The following is a 23,777-nucleotide window of genomic DNA, read 5'->3' on the forward strand; positions in this document are numbered from 1 at the left end:
AAATTATGCAGACGTTCATACCGGTGGCCGCGGATGGGCCGGGATGTCAGGCGTTTTGTTGATTCCTGTACTGTCTGTGCTTGGGAGAAGATTCATAGAGTCTCTCATAAACCTTTGTTGAATAATTACGTCCCTTCTGCATAGACTCAGGAAAGTAGGAAGCTAAGCTCCAAACTCTGGCTTCCTCCACAGCCAGTGCATCACTGAAAATAAACTGTACCCAAGCCAAGCACTAGGCCAGGCTAAATAGCACTGACAAATTACCCAGAGGTGAGGCCAAGCATGTCTCACCTAAAAAAAACTCTCCCATGAGAGCCAGAAGACAGAAACAAACACAAGACCTGCACCAGACTATCTAGAAAAGGGAGCGATCCCAGAACCACTGCAACACTGGAATTGATGGAAGTGAAACTAGGGTCTATAGACTCAGGAGGATGGAGTTGATGGCGCTCGCTACAATGTGTAGACTGACTTGAGGATAAGACTTCATGTTGTCACCAACTTAAGGTAGGCTCTTGGAATCGCAATTTTGTTGTATCATTTGGTAAACTAATCCAGAATGCAGAAGTAGTGTCTTTGTTGTACAAGGTTTTATCTCTTCCCACACAGGTAGTTGTCATCAAGATCCAGGCTCACAGCAAGTAAGTAACTCCTGAGGTTCTAAAGAACTGGATAGTAGATGCAACAGCCTTCCTGACTCTCCTTGACTGAGGTAACAGCTGTTAACCTGGTTGCACCCGAAATGGGTGGGTGGATATCTCTCTGTTGAAATAGCAGGCTCGGAATAGTCAATCAGTAAGTAAGGGGACAGGTATCATCCCCTCTCTCTTTCCTGTGTCCGGTACATGACAGTGTACTCATGCCCGAACAAAGTTGTCCTATATGTCTTGTGTGTATACTCCTCACTGTATAGGAGATCAGATCATGGGTTATTATACCAAACATTCTTGGTACCCCTGTGTTGTCACAAAAAAAAAACAGAACACAACTGCCCCAGTAATGGTTGGAACATGGATCAGTGACTCTGGTTGGTTCTTAATTTCTTATGGACTCGGGATCATCATGTCATCTCATTTGCCTAAGAAAAGTGTCACTATAGACTGTTATCCCTCCTGGACAAGATGTGCATATGTGGAAGTCACTGTCAGGGCCCAAACCCAAGGCCTCCACTCCAGTCAGTAGTTCTCCCTGCTGAGCCATCCAAACCTTCTGGACAGCTCTTTTTCTGGACCTAGGCCTGGTTCCTGTATCCCTGATCCAGTTCCCGGTCTTGGCTCCACCCTGCTCTTGATTAGGCTAACTATAAAAGCCTAACCTTGCCTCAGATCCAGCTCATGATTATTGTGCTCCAAGCCTTGATCAAGCTTCAGTTCTACCTGCTTCTCTGCTATTAATGTGAGACCTAACAATACAGACTTCTGGATTCCCTTCTGACAATGATACCCACTTCCTCTATTTGCACCACAACGCATGATCTCCCATTGCTGACTCTTGGCTCTTTCTTGACTACTCTCCAGACCTGCAGATGCTACACCTGAGGCTCCAACCTAGTGCCTGAAACCGCTAGTCACAAATAATGTGGTGACTCCATTTTCGAATCACACCCCCTAGGAGAATTGCAATAGGCTACCTAAGTAACTTGTGCAATGTGTGGGACAACATAAATGATAAGGATGGTAGAAAATTGGGTCAGAGCATAGGATGTCCTGCTTTTTGGATAACAAGTTGTCTAGAGCCCTAGATCACATGGTAGTAGACATACCAATTTTGTGTTACCGCATGTTGGTCTGCCATAAACAGTAAGCCCTGAACATGCACTATTTAAGAGAGCTGCGGATAATTGGGTGAACAAATGGTAAGCCACAGGTAGTGTCTATGGGCATGGCTAACAGCATGGTTTTATTTTCCAATTTATACTACAGATGAGGCATTAGTTAGTGAAAGCTACAGACTGTCTAGATTATCAAAGTTTCACAGTAGTAGTGCTGGCTAATCAAACTAAAGTAAATCAATCTTAATTGATTGCTTTTAACCAATACACAATAGTGCTAGATTACTTTACAGCTGCCCAAGAGTGGCACATGCCAGTATGTTTTGTACTTTGTCATACTTTAGTATTCACATGCATTAAAAACCTGACTACAATTTAGAGCAAAAAAGGAATTCTGTCAGCTAGATGAAACCTGTGAGAGATCTCCCACACTGTTGAGTAATAGTGAAGTAATACTTCTGAGAGCATCAATAGTGGGGGTCTGGGGACTAGAAATAATGGCCAGGTAATAAATGGTATAGCATGTGATATGGCAAGAGCCCTTAACCTTACCACAGAGGCTCTTGGCTTATTACTGTTGGATGTGCAAGGTACTCAAATAGCTGTTCTAACGAATAGAGCTGCAATTGATGCTATTCAATCATGGATGTGACAAATTTGGAGGCATGGGTTGTTCCAACCTAACTGATAATACGGAATCTATTCATAAAAATATTCAAAAAGTTAGTGCAAAATAAGGACCAGGGAAGGTTTGATTGGCTTTTCGGTTCCTGGCTTAGTGTAGCTAAGCTTTATCTACTTTTCTACTTTGTGATGTAGTGATAAATTGTATACTCTTTTGGTGTTGCATTCCGTGCATGCCAAATCTAATTGGATATATAATAATTGGTGCACTGGTCCAGTAACACACAGATTCATAATTTATGTTATTAAAGGAAATCCAACCCAGATATAACTAAATGGTTGCAACATGTATCCTTATGCTATATCTATCCCAGCACACAGAATACATGAATCTCTTACCCTCAGACTCAGGGTTAAAATACAGCTCTCAGGTACGGGCTAGGGCTACATGCGAGTATGGACATCCATCTTCCTAAATGTTAAGTAAAGCAACACGTTCCTTAGTGGTTAGCTCAAGTTTCTGGGATGAAAATGGAGATCATGCTAAGTGTGGGGGGTGCTGTGTAACATGAGGAAGCAGTCACAAAAGCAGGGACTGTTAGAGCAGTTAATATGTATCCATTTTGTATCGAGTATCACTCTTATATGCTTCAGTCTGTTACATTATATTGTTGGCATTTTCCTTTACGAGAACTTTGCAGATGTACATCTAGTACAACCTTGCTCAGTCAGTAGATCACGTACGTTCAGAACTTTCAGACAAGAGAACAAGACTACACAACCTTGGTGCTATCAGCATCAGTTCTCCAAGAGAAGGTCATTTTACAGAAGTCTCACGAGAAATAGTTTCAATTGGCCTGAGAGAAGTCCTGCCTCTACCTAAGACGTTGCTGTTCTTCTTTAGTTTTCATAACCAATTATAAATAAATTATCTATATATAAAAAGCCGAAAGCCCTCACTGACTGATTCACTAACTGATGTAATGTAGAAAAAAGGCTTACCAGCAACACACATTCAGACTAAGCCTTGGCAGGACTAGAAGCATGCAGCAGCCACACAGGAACCTGAACCTTATTCCCAGGATCAATCCAAAATGCGGCAGAGTGAAATTGAATTTTGCACCTATTTATGCTGCCACTCTGTCTCATTTTGTACTCATTGACTGACTGATTCGCTACTAATTCTCTAACTTCCCGGTATCGTACAAATGTGAAATTTGGCACAATCATTCTTTAGGTCCTAAATAGGAAAAGTAAAGGGGTCACAACTTGATTATTTAATGCTAAACGCAAACATAAGTGTACCTCTATGTTATGTAACTTCCTGATTCTTACAAACTTGAAAATATGGCCCGACCATTCCTTAAGTCCCAAATAGGAAAAGTAAAGGGTTCACAACTCGATTATTCAATATTAAGTGCAAAAGTAAATGCACCTCTATGTTATATAACTTCCTGATGTCATACAAACTTGAAATTTGCCAAGACCATTCTTTACATCCTAATAGGAAAAGTAAAGGGGTTGCAACTGCAATTCTAAGTGTGAAAATTTGCGATATAAATGACATAGTTCTTTTCTCAGAAAACATAAAGCGTAGGGAAATGATTTGTATACTGAGGAGAATCTACCTCACCTCTATGTGTATATACTAAGGATAATCTAACTAACCTTTGTGTGCATATACTGAGGATCTAACTGACCTGTGTGCATATACTGAGGAGAATATACTGAAAGGCTATAAAGTACATAAGGAAGCAGCCATGGACTGCAGGGATGGAGCGTGGCTTTAAGGCATCCTCCACTCTGGGATTAAATTTGAATAAAAAGGGGTGTTACCTTTAAAGGTAAAAAGTGAGGCGAGTGGGAGGGTTGGCACATTCTGCAGAGAGACATCAGCACATGCAGTCTGAGGAGAACCTAATGCTCCTCTATGTGTATACAAATTTTATTCCTCGGTTCCTCTGAAGTAACTATGACTCCATAAAGAGAGAGAGAGAGATGCTCGAGTTTCCCATTGTAGTCCATGGGGTTCGTTACTCAAGTAGGGCTCTTGAATTTTACAAAAAGCTCTACTCGAATAATGCGGACTCGAGCATTTGGGTGCTCGCTCATCTCTAATGATAAACTATACCCTCGCCATCACTGATAAAAATATGATTTGGCAATATTTTTTAATATAAATAAGCACTGTGTAAAATATGCATCACTTCTGAAATAAAAGCACTTCATGAACTTTGACCCATAGACTTTGGAAGCTTATCTCTTTTAACCCCTTAAAGACAGCATAAAATAAATATACATCATGTGGCCATGAAGGGTGTATGCAGTGTATGCAAAGTTTTCTTGATACCTTGTGAATATCAGCTGCTTTTGAAAACAAACAGCCACCAGCTGTGGCAGGAGCTAGCTCTGATCATGGCAGTTAACTACTTAAAAGGGCATAAATTATTGGGAACTATTCTAAAAATTGTTTCTAAGATGGTGTTTGACTCCAATTCATTTTGCCAAAATTTAAATAGCTCTGTCTTGCGTTGGACAGGTTGCAGTCTTAGACTGTCGTATCTACAGATGTGGTGGTTTTGCCCAAAAATTCACACCTTCTGGCTTAATATTTTAGATATTATTTCCAGTATTTCTTCAAGTCCTATTCTCCCTAACCCAGCCTTGACCTTATATTTCTTTGATGTCTCTTAACTACCACAGCAGTGGTAAGCCACATAATAATTGCTGCACGCTTTAACATCGTTAAACTGTGGAAGCTTCCCCCGGCCCCATCCACGACAAAAAACCCTTTGCTTTGTAAACAGCTAATATACAATGGAACGCCTCAATGCTAAAAAAAAATAAAATCCAGATATGACTCCTTTGCACTGGACACCTTGGTCACATTACTGTGGCTCTCTCCGAGGTAATCTCAGTCGCAATTCCCAATTTGTTTTTAAACTTTAATTAACAGTTTGAAATCTATAGCGTCTTCACTCTTATTGACTCCTTTTTAAATAACTTAAGGTTGTTTTTTTCTCCTTGTTTTTCAAGTTATTTCTCCCTTTCTTTGGTCTTTTTTCCTTCGGGTTTTAAGTTAAGGCCCATTTACACAGAGTGATGATCGCTCAAAGATCGCTCAAACAACAGTCTGAGTGACAGCTTTGAGCGATCATTTTGCATAAACTGTTAAGTAGCTCCTCAGCTACTAAATAGCTATTTCGTGTGCAACTGAAGCTTTTAGCTGAAAGCAGTTAATAGACCGAGGGCTTTTATCTGCTTTCAGTTCCTTTGTTCTCCGAGGAGAAACAATGCTATCAGCACTACCCGTTGAGAAATGCTGATAAGGCCAAACGCCGATTTTTAGGTTGGCCTGAATTTAACGATCAGCTAGCAGTGCACGAAAAGTGCACGATGGCCTTGCGTTTAGATGCAATGATGATCGCTCAAACGATTGCTTTTTAGTGATTTTTGAGCGATTATTGCTCCGTGTAACTGGGCCTTTACTGGTTACCTTAATGGTTACTTATTTTTTATTGCTCTACTCCGTTTATGGGATGTTTACTTGTAATGTTTAGATAGCATGAGTGACTCCATCTGACCACGGCTATATACTGTGCAGCTTAACATGCTAATTCTTTAGACATATTTGTCTTGGTTTGGTTATAACTGTTACTATAAAAGCCTATTGATGCTGCAACACTTTTTGAAAGGAAATGTAGGAGGATAAACAATACATACTTTGTTAAAGATCCCCCCACAAGGCGATTATTGTGGCAATTGTGCCATCCTTTTTCCGCCTCACTATGTTGAGAAGTTCAATAATAAAAATGTATCTTCCAAAATTATGCAGTGGTCAAAGCTGTCGGTGCGTCAGTCAGTGGCAATAAGCTGGAAGGGGCCTCCCTCTGGCACCTTATTGGCTTTTGAAGATGTGATCAAAGGTTGCTGATTGGCTAGAATAGCAACTCATAGCTTTTTTTAATTCGTTTTGTTTATTGAAAGATTTGCAGAGTACAGAATCAAAAAACAACTTTGTTAGGTACATGTCAATAGATACATGGTTATTAAACTGTGTATGATTGAATACAGTAGTTGCTACCGTACCCCTTGAATAGGTTGTTTGAGCATTTATTACTGTAAGCTTTCAACTTTTTAACTTTTTTTTACAAAAACAAAACAAATGAAACCGTTCTGTCTAGTACTGAGAAAGAAAGAGAAATATTACAAGTCTTGGAGCGCTTGTTGGTAAAGGAAGGAGGGGGAGGGAAGTGAAGGGGGAATGGAATTGGGGCTCAGGGTTTATTCCGTAGACAAGGTGTAGTGGGAGTCCAACCAGGCACCCCATACTTTTTGAAATTTGCTCGGGCAGCTTCTGTTCTGAAAAATAATTTTTTCATAGGAGACTACGGTATTTACTATTTGAATCCAGTGTAGAGTTGAGGGGGGTTCTGTAGCCATCCATTTCATGGCTATCACCTTACGTGCTAAAAATAGAACCTTCTCGAGAAAGTACGAGTGTAGTATGGCCACTCCTCCTCCTCCAGTAAGTCAAACAACACCATCTTGGTGTCCAGTTTAACAGTGAATGGGGGAGGTAGTAGTGAATTTATGAGGTCAATAGTTTTGGTCCAGTATTCATTGACAGGGGGCATTCCCACATCAGGTGCCAAAAGTTGGCCTCTGGCTGGCGGCATCTATGGCAGGAGTTTGAGGATATGTTGCCCATTTTGTGAAGACGGCTGGGGGTGAGATATGCTTGATGTATTATGTATAGCTGAATCAGTTTGTTATTTATGGCAGGGGAGACCGATAGGTGGGATTTGGAGATATCTTGCCAGTCTTCAGGTGTGAGAGATGGAATGGTTTGTTTCCACCTGTCATATCCCGAAAGTGGGTTGTGATCTATTTTGGTCGAGAGAAGATGTGTGTAGAGAACAGAGATTAGCCCTTTGGGTCCTTGTGATTTAAGGATGCCAATTGTAGGAAATCTGGATATTCAGGTTGAAGTGGGTGGAAATTGGGAATTCAGAGCATGTCTCAGCTGGAAAAATCTGAATAATTGGAGATGTGGGGATTGTAGCCTGTCGCGTAGTTGAGTGAATGTAGGGAGTATCTCGTCCGTATATATATCATCCAGTGTATTTATCCCCAGAGACATCCAATACTGTGGGTCTGGGACCAATTGTAGTGCAGCGAAACCAGGATTATTCCATAGGGGAAGATCAGGTATTACGTTTTGGTATCTTTGAAGGGTTTTAACTTCCCTCCACACACCAAGGGCTAGTTTGTGAAGCGGGATTACGTTGGAGGAGTTTGTGCATTCTGGAAACTCTAGGTAATTTAGTAAATTATTTCCTTTTACTTGTTTCACAAGCTGTTTGTCTGCTATGGGCAACTCTTTGTCCAGGACCCAGGCTCGAATATTTCTCAGTTGCCCTGCTAAGTAATAAAGCTGGAGGTCCGGGAGGGCCATTCCGGCTTGCTCTTTAGGTCTTTGTAGTATTGATAAGCTTAGTTTAGAGCGGGAAGAGTTCCATATAAATGAAGTTATGAGGGAGTTTAGGGACTGAAAAAAGCGCTTAGGCACGCTTACTGGCATGTGTTGTAATATGTATAAGCATTTTGGCTGGATGACCATTTTAACAAGATTTATCCGCCCTGCCACAGAGAGCGGCAGCTTGGACCACCTCTTGAGCTTATGTTTTATATCCTCCAGTTATGGGCTGACATTATCCGCTATTGCTCTGCCATGGTCGCAGGACATAATCATCCCCAAGTATTTAAATGTTGAAACCGCTTTTAGTCCATATCTAGCGACACACGGATCATTTTTTGGGTGGTGGTCTGTGTATAGGATTGTGGATTTGGACCAATTAACGTGCAGTCCTGAAAATTGAGAAAATCTGTCTATATGGATCATAGCTTGGGAAAAGGAGTTTAATGGATCTGATAAGAAAAGAATTGTGTCATCTGCGTATAATCCTAATTTACTCTCAAGGTCTGCCCATCTGATTCCGGTTACGTTGGGGGTGTTTCTCAGACGGATTGCCAGTGCTTCAATAGCGATGGCGAATAGGGCTGGAGATAAAGAGCATCCTTGTCGGGTGCCCCTTGCCAGTTGGAACTCCGCTGATGGGATGCCATTTACGAACACGTTTGCGTTCGGGGATTTATACATTGTTTTAACCCATTGCCGAAATTGAGGACCAAGACCCACTCCAAGGAGTCGAAAGCTTTTGTCATGTCTAGCGAGACCAGGGCATGTTTTCCCAATTGAATGGCTGTTTGGACTCTGCGAATGTTTATTGTTGTGGATTTCCCTGGCATGAAACCTGTCTGGTCGGGATGTATTATGGATAAGATTACCTGATTTAGTCTGGTGGCCAGGATTTTAGTTAAAATCTTATAGTCTGCGTTCAGCAGTGAAATGGGGCGATATGAGTCGCATTCTATAGGGTTTTTCCCAGGTTTCACTATTACTACTATGGAGGCTTTATAAAATGAGGGTGGGAGTGCTTTATCTATTTGGGCCTGGCATAGTGTCTCTAGTAGTTGCGGGGCCAGTTGTTCGCTATATTTACGATATGCCTCTATTGGGAGGCCGTCCGGGCCAGGAGATTTGTTAAGAGCCATGTCTTGAATTGTTTGCTGGATCTCTTCCAGAGTGATTGGAGCTTCCAGGAGCTCGACCTGTTCTGCAGAAAGAGTTGGGAAGGTCAAGTCATTTAGATAGTTTAGAGTATCTGCCACAGTTTTTTGGGAGGAGGAACTGTACAATTTGGTGTAGAATTCCTTGAAGCAGTTTGTAATAGCTGGAGCGTCAGTCAGCTCCGCTTCACATTGGTTTTTAATCTTAAGGACTGTGTTGGCTTGGTTTTCCCGTCTAATCAAATTGGCGAGTAGGTGGCTGGATTGATTTCCCAGTTCAAAATAATATTGCTTGGTGAAAAATAATTTGCGTTTGGCCTTAGCATGAATTTGGTGTTTATAGAGTCGGGAGAGGCCAAGCCAGGCTATTTTGTTAGCATCTGTGGGATTAGATATGTATAGTTTTTCGGCTTCCATAGTTTGGGTTTCTAGTTCTTTATCGGCCTGGGCTGTTGACTTTTTAATATGTGTAATGGCGGATTTGAGGAATCCTTTAATGTAGGCCTTGAGGGTGTCCCACTTTAGGGCGGGGTGGGTGTTGTTGTTATGAGCGTCTAGGAATAGGGATATATGAAAGGGAGTTTGGTCATCTGTCCCCATAAGCTTGAGCCAGAATGGGTGCAGTTTCCATACAGGTATTACCTCGTGCCGAGGGAACTTTAAGGTTAAAAGTATGGGGCTATGGTCAGATATGCCTCGCGGACAGTGCGTTATATTGGAGAGGAAGATCGCCAGCTCCGTGGAGCTGAATATATAAGCTATTCTCGCCAAGGCATTATGTCCTGGGGAGTGACAGGTGAATTCTAAAGTTTCGGGGTGATATAATCGCTAGAGATCAACCCAGCCGACACCTTCGATCAATTGCCTCAAGGGGGAGTTTGAAGTGGAGGTAGTGTTAGGGGATGTATGGAATCTGTCCTTAGTTGGATCCATTACTAAGTTAAAATCCCCTAGGCAAATCACCGCCGCCGAAGGGTATTGGTGCGCAAATGCTATGGCCGTTTGTAGAAGATAGAGATTGTTGTGGGGTGGGTTATAGATAGAAAGAATGACATAGGGTTTGGAATCAATTTCCCCGTGTATGAATACAAATCTTCCTTCGGGGTCTCTGCGGATGTTAATGGGGTTCCATCTCAAAGACTTGTGGATAAGCAAAGAGACGCCTCTAGAGGAGGAGGTGTGGAAGGAGTGGGCCATCCATTGGACCCATGGTTTTCTCAGGGTATCGACCTTGTCTTTAATTAGGTGGGTCTCCTGCAAACTTATAATGCGTGGATTAATTTGCTTAATATATGAGAAGACTGCCCTTCGCTTGAGAGCGGTGCCCAAGCCCCACACATTCCAACTAAGGCATGTTAAAGACATTGGTATTTACGTAGGCACGGAATTTACCCTTTTTATCTATATCTATCGCATAAAGGAGAGGGGAAAGTATTGACGGGTATTGGAAAATGGGTTGTGTCAGTGCAGACTTGTTAAGAATATTGATAAGGAACAGATTAAAACATCTTAAACAGTTAACCTTTGACATCTTGCTTAACTTTTCGCGTAGGTGTCAATCAAAAACGGAGTAGAAAGAGAGAAATAGATGAAAAAAGAAAAAATACAAAACAATTTAGCTACAATCTATCTAGAAGTAGCAGATGTTGTTAGGAGGGGATATCCCGGTGGCCTATAGAGGGCTCAGTCCGACCGCTAGGCCTTGACTGTGATTTGAGTGCCGCAGCCGTTCAGTTCGCCATCTATAAGTCAGAGGGGTATTGGCAATGCAAATTATGACTGGGTTTAGAGTCCCGTCGTAGCTGTGACAGGATCAAACGTCTCTCGGTGACTCTGGGTGCATATCAAGCCATTCGAGGGCCTCATTGGGAGATTGCATAAAGATCGCCTTTCCTTGTGCCACGATGCGCAAACGGGCTGGGTATGCCATTGAGTAGGGGATATTTCTTTCTTTAAACTTCCTCTTGACTTCCATGAAGGTGGCTCTTTGTTTTTGTAATTCGGCAGAAAAGTCAGGGAATATGGAAATTGTTGTGTTGTTATATTTGAGTGTGCCCTTTAGTCTGGCTTGACGTAATGCGGCGTCTCGGTCCCTGCAGTTCAAGATCCTTGCTAGGAATGGGCGCGGGGGGGGGGGGGGCTCCCGGTTGTGGCGGTTTTGCTGGGACCCGGTGAGCTCTTTCCACTGTGAAGTGAGCGGAGAAGGTGTCGTCGCCCAATAAGGATTTCAGACAGGTCTCGGCAAATATTTCTGGGCGGGAGCCTTCCGATTTTTCCAGCAGGCCTATTATGCGCAGATTATTACGGCGTGCCCGATTTTCCAGATCATCTGTTTTGGATTGACAAATTTCTGTTGTTCTTATGGCTTTCTTTACTGCCGCAGAAAGTGGGCGCAGGGAGTCTTCTGCGTTGGAGATGCGGTCTTCCATCTCCTGCATTCTGCCTCGCATGTTCTGTAGGTCTTGTCTTAGCAAGGAGACATCAGTCTTTATCTCTTCTATTTTGTTGGTGAGAGAGGATTTACAGGTGTTAATTGCTTCTAGAAGCTGTCGCATAGTTGGTTCCGGGGGTTGCCCCATGTCGTCTTCTAGTTCTCTCGCCTGGATAGGTCGCGGCGTTCGCGGGGTATGATCAGAGTTTTCGGTGCGGGCGAATTCTTTTAGTTTCTCTGCTGCAGAGCTGCTTTTGGCACGTGTACTCATGATAGATGGCGTTAGATTAGTATGGTACTTAATAGAGAGAAGGGTTTTTTTCCTTCGTCTTTTCCCCCTGCAGCAGCCTAGTGTAAGCAGCTTCAGGCACTGTTACTTGCGGAAGATGTTGGATGGTAGTTCTAAAGATTTGATGCCACTCTCACAGGATTTAGATGCTGTAGACTGTAAAGTCTTTGTAATTATGCAGGTAAGATAGTTGTTAGAGGGTAAGGGTCCAACAGATTGGGTCACAATTATACAGGAATTGTCCAGATCTTAAACTGGTCGCGGTGGCAAGAGTGGGAGGTGACAGTAGCCTCGCGTGGCGATGGTGCCTGCTAATGGCTATAGATTTCTGTCTTTGGAGCTTCAGCGTCGTAATTTGGAGTGTGCGAAGAATTTAATGTTTCCTGTGGGATTAAGAGCCTGTCCGGCAGATAGATCACTGCCCGCGTGGGAGTTATATCTCGGGGCAGTCTCCCATTCTCTCTCCCGGGCGCCGCTATCTAGTGGTGTGGGCAGCGAGGGGTGCTTTTCAGGGGTGGTAAGGAGGGTTTTACTATGGGCTGTTTGCCCAGGTTTATTTTTCCATGAACTGACTTCGCGGGGAAAATGTGTTGTCCCCCTGCCCCCACTTGTTACTCACAGTTCGTTGCCGGCTCCGCAGGGCCAGGACCGAGAGGGGGAATTTTCCACCTCCAGCGCTCCAGGGGGACGCCGAGTGTCTCCGTCCGTCTGGCTCCAGTAAATCAGCCCGAATGCGGGCCGCAGGCAAAGCGGCCGGGCCGGCCGCGGCTCCGATCCCCCTGTCTCAGAGAGGGGTCTCCTGCTCTCCTCCTCTTTCAAGCTGCGACCAGTGCTTCGCAGGGTGTCCGGCGCCGTTGGCGAGCGGCAGCGGGATGTTGTGCAGTGGCGGGGTGGGCGAGCGGTACAGTATCCCGCTGGTTTCCCCAGCAGACCGTCGGCTTCAGAAGCCCGAAGGCAGACCGCGCCACCCGACCGGTGAAGGATCGGATGTTCGGCTGCAGAGGACGGTTCTCAGGTGAGCAGGAGGGTTAGCAGATCGCGGCTCCGGTCGGGACCCTGCAGGAGGTAGTTCTTGCGGAGATGGGTGCCGGAGGCTCGCGGTTCTCGGGGTCAGGTCCGGGTCGGCTGCCCCGGGGCGCCGCAGGCAAGCGGCGGCCGAAGGTCCTGAGGTGGCAGAGTGTGGGGTGTCACAGGCAAGCGGCGGCCGGAGGTCTTGAGGCGACCGGAGCGGCAGGTGGACCGCAACCCCCGCTCAGGTCCCGCAGCGGTGGCACGGCTCCAGTGGCGAGGATCTGGGGGGTCCCTCTCCGTTCGGGCCACAACCGAGCACGGGTCGCCGCCCGGCAGAAGAGGCGGACCAGCAAGCCACAGGTCCCGAAGGGGGGATTTTTGCCAGGTAAGGGAGGACGGGGCACGCAGACCTCGGTTTAGCCTGCCAGCAGGTGGGTCGGACGAGTTGGCGCCAAATGGGGAGCGGGAGGGAAGCAGAGCGTTGGCGCCGCTTTTCCTCTTACTCGGCCCGCGGTCCCGCTGTGGATGTCAGGAGGCTGTTATTGGTCCCAGCTGCGGTTCGATTCTTTCCTCAGGATCTAGAAGTCCTTTAGCGGTGTTATCGGCATCAGGAGTCAGGTAAGGCCAGGATTTTATACGGATTCTAGACTTTCCCCTGGGGAGCTCTCCTCACATGCGACTCTCCATGTTGGTCGCTCAGCAACTCATAGCTTAGTGGTGGCTTCCCAGGGATGCTATGCATGGGTGCTTATCAAGCCTAGTCTGTGGCAGGGCTCAAATAGAACCTGTCACATACTAGAAGCACCATTATCTAAGTTATGATGCGTATGAGACAGGAAACGGAGACAGGTAAATATAAAAAGCACATACTGAAGTATTGCAGTACAGAGTACAAGTGATCAAATGATCGCAAGTTCAAATCCCCTAAAGGGGCCTCATAAAAATGAAGAAAAGGATGAGTTATTTTTTTAACACTAAAAAAGCATAAAAATACAGTTTAAAGAAATCCTTTATTAATATTTCCCATAAAAATTCAAACAATAAAAATGGAAGTGATCCCCACCCCACCTGCCCCTAGCTCACTGCCTTTCTTCTATGGTTGTCTCACATATGTGAAGTTAATCAGTTGGCTTCACTGTTTTGCCATTAATACCGGAGATATGTGGAATCACTATTTATATGAAACGATTATCATTCAAAATGTGTTTAAATGAACAAATTTGCGTGATAATCATTACGTGTAAATGCAAAGCATTGTGCACTATTTGTTATATTGTCATTTATTGCTGAGTTTCAGCCTGCATAACAATAGTCGTTAGTTTGTTTACTTTTCGTTTGGGATTAACCCCTTAGTAACCAAGCGTATTTGCACCTTAATGGCCAGGCCAAATTTTGGAAATCTCACATGTGTCACTTTGACATAGAATAACTCCGTAAAGGTTTTGCATCCCAGTGATTCTGGCACTGTTTTTTCACCACATATTGTACTTCATTTAGGTGGTAAAAATAGACCGATAGAACTTGTGGATATTTATTAAAAGCGCCAAAAATTGGAAAATTGTGATTTAAAAAAATCGCTTTTTCACATTTTCAACTGCAATATCTCAAATATGTGCAAACATACAGAACAAATGTTTGATGACATATATATTTCCATCTGTTTACTTTATTCTGGAAACACATTGGAAAAACTTTAGACGCACAAATTTAACATTAATTATTAACATTTTGAGGAACATTTTGTTTTCCTACACCAAGCCAAGATTGTAAAGGCTCATAAGTATCAGAATGATAGATACCCCCACAAATGACCCCATTTAAAAAAAATGCACATCTTAATGTATTCACTGAGCAGTGAAACTTTACTTACCCAGAGATGTGAGGGGCTGGTGGTTCTCCATCAAGGCATCCTTGTACACATCCTTGTGTTTTTGTAAATACTCCCACTCCTGCATAGAGAAATGGATAGCAGCATTCTGACATCTAAGAGGAACCTGACACATACAGAGATACAAATGCAATGAACAAAAACAACATAAATAAAGTTTTATTATTTTGTACAGTTACTCGCGGTTCTTCCCTGCACCCTTAAAAAAAATTTTTGGTGTGTGTACAGAAAACGACCTGCAATTATGTGGCTGACACTATCTTTTATGCTGATTATATGGCCTGTATTAGGCTCTGAATAAATGACCACAACTGTGCGCATGCGCAGACCCCATGTCTAGCGTGCGCATTGACACTGATTTCAGCTTGCAGCGAACATTACAGGGAGGTTGCACTTGCCTGTCAGTGTCGGGGCTTCCCTTGATGCATTGATGTCATTGCATCGCTGCACCATCACGTTAAGGCGGAGATACTGGTGAATATCCTGTTTATTCCCCACCTTTTATTCCTATATAACACCTCCCAGATCCGTCGAGCCCACGGTGATGCTACCATTGATTGGGCCTTGCAACCAAGCCCCTTTTATGGGTGGTCCTTAATGGGGCTATTTAAACTGGAGAGCAGAGGGCAATATTAGATGCTCTGTAGCACCATCAGTGCACCATCAGGGCTGGCGATCTGCTCTGTTTATTAATTTTGGCAATGCTCCTGGCCTTATCAATGGTTTTTGTTTCTTTTTGCTTAAGGAAACAGGGAAGAACCACAAGAGCTTCAATATTTACTCAAGTAGACCTATAGTAATGGGAGAATATAATAGTTAGTTGTGCCAGCGTGGTAGTAAATAAGTAGATTAAGGATTCCCAAGGCCACCCTGCCCAGTCAAGGTAAGTTATAGCAAGACCAAGTTGTAATACCAAAGAATTCTGTTAGTTGCTGCCCAGTGTTCAAGCTTGTCCAGATCTTTTCGAATCCTCTTTCCCTCTTCTCCAGTGTTAACCATACCCCCTAGCTTTGTGTCGTCGGCAAACTTCATCAGTTTCCCCTCAAATCCCTCCTCTAGAAAGCTAGGAGGGATATCTAACATTAGAGAAAAGAGAAAGTATTTAAAAAGATCTAGAAAAGCTTGAATACTGGGCGGCGACTAATGGAATGGTATTTAACAAGGACAAATGCAAAGTCCTACATCTGGGCAAGAAAAATGAAAAAAACACGTACGGAATGAGAGGAATTGGGCTAAGCAGCAGCACATGTGAAAAAGACTTGGGTATACTAATAGATTATAGACTGAACATGAGTCAACAATGTGATGCAGCAGCCAAAAAGGCAAACACAATTCTGGGATGTATTAAGAGAAGCATAGAGTCTAGATCACATAAGGGAATTATCCCCCTCTACTCTTCCTTAGTCAGACCTCATCTGGAATACTGTGTCCAGTTCTGGGCACCCAACTTTAAAAAGGACATAGACAAACTGGAGCAAGTTCAGAGAAGAGTTACCAAGATGGTGAGCGGTCTGCAAATCATGTCCTATGAGGAACGGTTGAAGGATCTGGGAATGTTTAGCTTGCAAAAAAAAGGCTGGAAGGAGACTTAATAGCGGTCTACAAATATCTGAAGGGCTGTCACACTGCAGAGGGATCAGCCCTATTCATATCTGCACAAGGAAAGACTAGAAGCAATGGGATGAAACTGAAAGTGAAAAGACACAGATTTGATATTAGAAAAAACTGTCTGGCAGTGAGGGTGATCAATGACTGGAACAGGTTAACACGGGAGGTGGCGAGTTCTCCTTCAATGGAAGTGTTCAAACAAAGGCTGGACAGATATCTGTCTGGGATGATTTAGTGAATCTTGCACTGAGCAGGGGGTTGGACCAGATAACACTGGAGGTCCCATCCAACTCCATTTTATGATTCCCCTTTTATTAGGTCTGTTTATTATTTTTAAGTGGTATCCTTCGAACCTTGTATTCCAATCATGTGTATCGTTCCACCATGTTTCCGTGATGCCTATGACATCATATTTCTCGTCTTGTGTTAGGAGCTTCAATTCTCCTTGTTTGTTTCCTATGCTCTGTGCATTTGTGTAAAAACATTTTATTTTGTGATCAATGTCTCTTGTTTCTCTACTTTCCTTCTAAATTTTTTGTCTTTGTTCTTTCTTTTTACTTCTAATAGAAAGGATCTCAATTGTATCCATTAGCTGTATAATTTTACCTGGCCTTTCATTTCCTTATTGTTCTAATTTAACCCATTGCAATCCAATTTTGGATTCAGGGTTTCCTAGTGGGCTTTCTCTTTCTGCCATTATACAATGGCGCCGTCTGCTGGCTAGAGCCAGTACTGCGGTATGGGACATTCTGGAGAGGCCCCCCGACAACAGAGCGGCCAGTAATCTACAGTAAGAATACCCCACCGGAAGTCTTCCGACATCGGAGTTGCGCAGTTTTCAATTAGAATGTCTTTAGACATCAGACAGTGGATTGGAAAGGGTTAAAACTCTCCTGATGAGTGTAGCAAGGTGCCTGCCAAATATATGCTTTCCTCTTTCTGTAAGATGCAACCTGTCTCTGGAAAGGAGTCCAGCATATAGGTAATTCACTACATGGTCTAGGAATCCAAATCTTTGCTGATGGCACCATCAATGTAGCCGAGTTCACCTCTGGAATCCTGTTCCATCTCCTTATTTTATGGCCATCCACTGGGAGGATGGATGAGAAGATCACCTGTGCTCCTAGTTCCTTCACTCTCCTTCTGAGGTCTTCAAAGTCTCTACATATAGTTGCAAAGCTCTCTTTTGCAGTGTTATTTGTCCCTACATGTATCAGTAGGAATGAGGAGTGGTCTGTAGAACTGAAGAGTTTTGATAGCCTATCAGACACCTCTTTGATTTGTGCACCTAGAAGACAGCACACCTCTTGTGAGGATATGTCAGGTCTGCAGACTCTGTTCCTCTCAATACGAAATCCCCCACAGCCAGTACTCTCCTTTTCTTCTTCACAACAACACTTCTTTTTCTCCATCCAAGAGGATTATAAGTGCTTACTAGACTGTTCTTTGTGTGCAAAGTCATTTCTTTATGTACCTATTCCTTGTTCTCCTACAAGAGAACCCGGCACCGGTTGCTGAACAGTATGAGTGCTGACTGTCTCCTGATCTTCCTGCTTCTTTGGGTCACATGCTTCCATTCCTCTGCTTCTGTAGGAACACTAAAACTTCTGAGTCAAAATCTTTTTAGCATTTGTAAAGCCTACAGAACACCATTTAGGAGATGCAGCTCAGAAAGAGCTGAGAGGAAACGTGTAGGAGTTAGGCGATCTGCCTAGAGCCTAACCTGTCTGTCTCCCTGCAAAAAGAACCAGTATTTAGACCATTTTAATTGTTATTCAGCTTGAGTAGTAAGGCATAAGTTTAATTCAGTAGTCGCTTTGGAGATTTCCGACAGATGTTCAAGAGATGGGTTAGCCTTATGACGCTGTAATAAGGAGAAATAATTATAATCCTTAAATTCTAAAGCTAGTAACGCCTTAGCTTCAGAGGCTAATTTAATGAGTTACTACTGCCTTATGGACCTCCCAATTAGGAGGAGTAGAGGGTGTCCTTAGGATATATAAGCAAAAATAAATTCTAGATGGTATGATGAAGGACCTCTGTGTATATTGATTTATTCTTAAGTAGAGACTCATGCCAATGTCTTGTAGAGGCATGATTCATGAAATTTGTGAATGAAATCAAGTATGGGGAAAGGTCAGACCACAGGCATGTGAGAATCTTTTCTGGACTTACTTTGGGAAATAATCTGGTATGAGTAAAGACCTGATCAATTCTCATGTATACACTATGTGCCACCGAGTAGTAAGTAAAATCTCTAAAAGTTGGGTAACAATTCCACCATTTAACTTTAAAGTCTAAGGTGTGCAGAAGTTTAGCAAAACGGAGGCCAGATGCAACAGGAAGAATGAGCCTAGATGCAACAGAATGGAATCAATCAAGTGAGATGTCCAAAGTTAGAGTCCCCTCCCACTATCACCAGGCCCTCAAACTGTGGAAGCCATGTGCACAGTATATAATCGCCTGGAAATCCACATACCCACACCCCTTTTTTTTCCATGCATGAAAGCCAGAAAATATAACACATAATTTTGGTGAAAGAAAGCTGGTATGGACGAATGGAATAAATGCATTTCCTGGAGAAAAATCCCATCAGCACAAAGTATATAATAATATTTAAAGGCTTTCCGTATACCTAATGGGGAAATTGAAGTCCTGAACATTATGAGAAATATGGTACAGCAATATCTAGCCTATAAGTATAGTATTAAAGTAGTGCCCTGAGGGAGATCTTCAAAGTCTCCCTTGGGAAACAAGACCATCCTTGTGCACAATCGGGAGATGGGGGAGGGGGAGGACAGGAGGACCAGGATAATATATAAGACAGGTAAAATAAATAATAACACGCAAAACAGAAAAATGGGGGCATATAACCCCCTGCAGAGTGTTACTCAAGTGCCATTATATATACAGAAGAAAAAAGTACCAATCACCAGTCCGTCAGGATAAAGAGCAGGAGCTCCTGTATCACCCAACCCATAGAGACACATATGTCCTTAAGGGTGAATACAAACGGCAGAAATTCCGCAGTGGGATTTCCCGCAGAATTTTCGCCCGTGTACGCTAATATAGGATTTCATTAGTTTATGCAATCCTATGCAGACGGACAAAATTTGATCGCGTGAAAACTCGCGTGGTAAACAAATTGCTGCATGTCCTATTTTTGTGCAAGCTTCGCAGAGGCTCGCACAGAAACGTCACCGCGGACGCGTCAGCTCTGCTCTGCGCATGTGCCGGCTGGGTGGCAGCCAACACACAGCAGAGCGGAGGAGGAGGAGACGCCGCAGAAGGTGAGCCGCAGGTCACTGCTGGGGCACGGGTCGCATCCCGCTGCGAGAATTCTTGCAGCAAGATCCGATTTGGCAGTCTTCTTGAGACCTAACACATTTTAATAATAAAGATAAACAGTTTAACAAAATATTGAGAATGATACAGACATCATAGAATCCTAGAATAGTAGAGTTGGAAGGGACCTCCAGGGTCATCGGGACCAACCTCCTGCTCAGTGCAGGATTCACTAAATCATCCCAGACTGATATTTGTCCAGCCTTTGTTTGAACACTTCCATTGAAGGAGAACTCCCCACCTCCTGTGGTAACCTGTTCCACTCATTGATCCCCTCACTGTCTATTATCTAATCTGTGTCTCCTCCCTTTCAGTTTCATCCCATTGCTTCTAGTCTTTCCTTGTGCAGATGAGAATAGGGCTGATCCCTCTGCACTGTGACAGCCCTTCAGATATTTGTAGACCGCTATTAAGTCTCCTCTCTGCCTTCTCTTCTGCAAGCTAAACATTCCCAGATCCTTTAACCGCTCCTCATAGGACATGATTTTCATGAGATGAAAACAGCATTGCATAGAAAGCATTAAACAATGTCCGCCACAAGAGCAGAGGAACTAAAAAGTATGACTCCAGAAACTGATACCAACAAGGAGACCACCCCAGTAGAAGGACCCAAACAGACTATCCGTCAGGTTAGCGGTACTGCTTTTTTCTTGGTTGCGGAGCACCACAGAGGTGAAATTGGCCTGGTGTTCCCTGCTTACCCCAGTGAAGGGGAAGCTCCTTAGAGAAGATGTCCAGTTGTTATAGATGGGATTCAACTACCATGAAAGAAAGAAGCCATGCTGCTTACTTCAGAGAGAGGGGAATATGTAGTTTGGTTGACCATAGGTCGATGCTTTTCATGTGCCTGAGGAGTTGGTGCCATTTCAAATAGTTCTTTAACAGAGAGTTCACAACCACTCAGAGTAACCTTAGAATTTTTGCAGCCTCCACAGGCCATCTGCCTGTAGTAAGCGTTTAGACTATGTTAAACGTTTGGTTGAAGTAGGAAAATAGCTGATGTAGCTGAATACGGCTTTTTGGGACGATGAGGAGCTACGCAGCTGGGCAGCTACATCACTGCTGTGAGGAGCTACGTACATACGCTCAGTTCATGCACCATTAACAATACAGACCCATTCCTTCAGGCAGGTAAATAGTAGGGGAGCGATTGTAGTGCTGGGTGCCCAGGTCAGGCCAGAAGAACGTGCCTGGAGTTGGCGCGAGGCTGCAGGAGCAGGTAAGGTGATCGATCCTTGCTGATCACTATCTTCGGGTATAGAAAGTTCAGCAGTGCAATACGAGGAGTGAGGGATGGCACAGGCCAGGGAGATAAAACGTCTAAGGTTGTGGACTCTGAAGAAACTATATCCTTGCTGTCCTCTTTTGCTGGTGGTATGGCCATCAATATCCACCAAATAAAGAGATGAATGGCTATAATTGTGGCAGGTTTTGCAGCAGGGGCACATCTAAAACGTGACCATGGTGGATGTACTGCCCTCAGAAAAGAAAGGCCTTCTGTTAATAGAAAAGTAAATAAATGTAAAAAAGCCGTGCTTGTAATGACCTGTGCTGTATAACCTTCAGGGTAATGTCAGTGAATGAAGTTAAAGAAATACATATATAAAAAAAAAACAAAAAAAAACACAATTGCTGTACACCTCCAAAAAAGGGTGATGACAGCGAGCAGTGGGGACCACCTACTTGACAGATTCACAGTGCTGGGAGCCGAATCTAAAAGGAGCCCATACAAGCAAACTGAGGCAAATGTCAGGAAAAGTGATGATAGAGACATAAAGCCAGCCCCGCTGAGTGTTAGTGAGTGGCTATAATTAGAGATGAGCGAGCATACTCGCTAAGGGCAATCGCTCGATCGAGCATGGCCCTTAGCGAGTACCTGCCCGCTCGGGAGCAAAGATTCGGCTGCCGGCGGCGGGCGGGGCGCGGCGGGGGAGAGCGGGGAGGAACGGAGGGGAGATCTCTCTCTCCCTCTCTCCCCCCCGCTTCCCCCTGCTCATGGAACTCACCTGTCACCTGCGCCGGCAGCCGATCCTTTTCTTCCGAGCGAGGAGATACTCGCTAAGGACAATGCTCGCTCCAGTAATTGTCCTTAGCGAGTACGCACGCTCATCTCTAGCTATAATGTTGCAGTGTTGTTGTGTAAACATTACTGAAAAATATGTTCTTGCCTAAAGAAGCAAAAATCTGCAGTTAAAATGCCCCTATGAATGCTCTTAGATTGTAAACTTTACCCAGCTTTCCTAGGTCCTTGAAAGGCAAATCTGCGAAGCTGTGGTACTATATGAGACCAAAGAAAATTTATCAAGGCAATTTTAGTATTTTGCAACCCTTCCCACATCTCCAAATGGTTTATGTCACTCAGCTCTCCCAGAATCCTGAGGGGCAAATCTGCCTAGCTACTGCATGATTTACAGGTTAGAAGTGGGGTTCTAGAAGGTAAATTTAGTACTCAGAAGTCACTGTTACAGATCCAAATTACTGCATTTGTTACCCAACTTTCCGGGAGCCTTGAATGACACACCTGCCTATCCATATTACAGTATGGAGGCTTTGTCACTACATACCTAGGCAGATTCTTCCACTACGGCTTCACGAGGATTCTTTCCTTTTATCCCCCACCCTTTTCTTCTACATTCTTCAGCAGTAAGCACTACACTCTGTGAACCCAAAGGCACTATAGACAGCTTCATGCACCTTTGTGCGTTTTACCTCATTTCACATGATGAACGTGTGGTGTACAAAATAAGTGACATCCCCATATCACTCATAGACTGTAAGCTTTTGCACTCTTCTTGTCTCAATTGTTAATTAGTCTGCTGCTATGCAATGTTTTGTCTGTGCAAGCATCTCTGTACGTTACATTTTGTGAAATCAGTGCTGGTTCTGTTCTAGAATAAAACTGCATGGGGACAGAAAACAGGATGGAACCTGTATGGCACCAGACAGGGAGAAATAGGAGAGGGAGACCTCTTGGATCTTATCATAGAATCCAAGAATGGTAGAGTTAGACGGGACCTCCAGGGTCATCAGTTTCAATCTGCAGCTCAATGCGGCATTAATAAATGATCCCAGACAGACATCTGTCCAGCCTTTGAAGACTTCCATTGAGGGAGAACTCCCCACCTCCCGTGGCAACCTGTTCCACTCATTGATCCCCCTCACTGTCTAATATCTAATCTGTGTCTCCTCCCTTTCAGTTTCATCCCATTGCTTCTAGTCTTTCCTTGTGCAAATGAGAATAGGGCTGATCCCTCTGCACTGTGACAGCCCTAGATCGCTATTAAGTCTCCTCTTAGTGTTCTCTTCTGCAAGCTAAACATTCCCAGATCATTTACCCGTTCCTCATAGGACATGATCTACAGACCGCTCACCATCTTAGTAACTCTTCTCTGAACTTGCTCCAGTTTGTTTATGTCTTTTTAAAATATCTGTCGCACATACCGTGTTTCCCCGATAGTAAGACACCCCCGATTGTAAGACGTATCGGGGGTTTCAGGGGGGTCGGCCAATGTAAGCCGTACCCCGAAAGTAAGACATATGTCTTACTTTCGGGGAAACACGGGGGTATTGCCGCCTCCCTCTCATCTAGCTGCGCGCCGCCTCCTGCCCACTTCCGCGCCGCCCCCCCTCCATACGTCACCGCGTCTGCCGCCTTTGGCCTCATGTCCACGGGGAAAATCAGATCCGCTGCAGATTCTCCATGGAGAATCTGCAGCGGATCCCTCCTGCCCCGTGGACATGAGCGCTGAAAAAAGGAATAAATCAGAATTAACTTACCTCTCACACGCTCCGGATCCTTCCTTCGCTGCGGCGTCATCTTCTCTCGTCGCGGCCGGATCTTCTTTCTTCGGCTCGGCGGATGTGCATGGTGATGTCGGTGACGTGCCCCGCGCATGCGCTGGGCCGAAGCAAAATGATCCGGCCGCGACTGAGAGAAGATGGCGCCGCGGCGAAGAGAAGAACCGGAGCGTGTGAGTAAAATCTGATTTTTGTGTCCCGCGGATCCGGACGGCTTCCATAGGCTTCAATAGAAGCCCGCGGGAGACCCGCATGAAAATGGAGCATGGTCCAGATTTTTTCATGCTCCATTTTCCAATATAAGACATACCCCGAAATTAAGACATAGTGGGGCTTTTGGGGATAAAAAGAAAGTAAGACACTGTCTTACTTTCGGGGA

The 23,777-nt window shown here is 44.1% G+C and overlaps 1 protein-coding gene across 3 annotated transcripts in view; it reads right to left on the reverse strand.

The window, feature by feature from the left end:
* The window catches only part of LOC136588090 (zinc finger protein 684-like), an 82,241-nt gene that overhangs the window by 28,370 nt on the left and 30,094 nt on the right, over nt 1–23,777 (reverse strand). For 2 of the 3 annotated variants that reach the window (XM_066587036.1, XM_066587035.1), the window contains exon 4: nt 14,630–14,753. In XM_066587036.1, the coding sequence (XP_066443133.1) occupies nt 14,630–14,753 (124 nt within the window). The remainder of the gene's footprint in view (nt 1–14,629; nt 14,754–23,777) is intronic. The other variant, XM_066587038.1, reaches the window with a different exon arrangement.

Source organism: Eleutherodactylus coqui, chromosome 13, assembly GCF_035609145.1.
Source record: "Eleutherodactylus coqui strain aEleCoq1 chromosome 13, aEleCoq1.hap1, whole genome shotgun sequence".
In the NCBI taxonomy this organism is placed as follows: domain Eukaryota; kingdom Metazoa; phylum Chordata; class Amphibia; order Anura; family Eleutherodactylidae; genus Eleutherodactylus; species Eleutherodactylus coqui.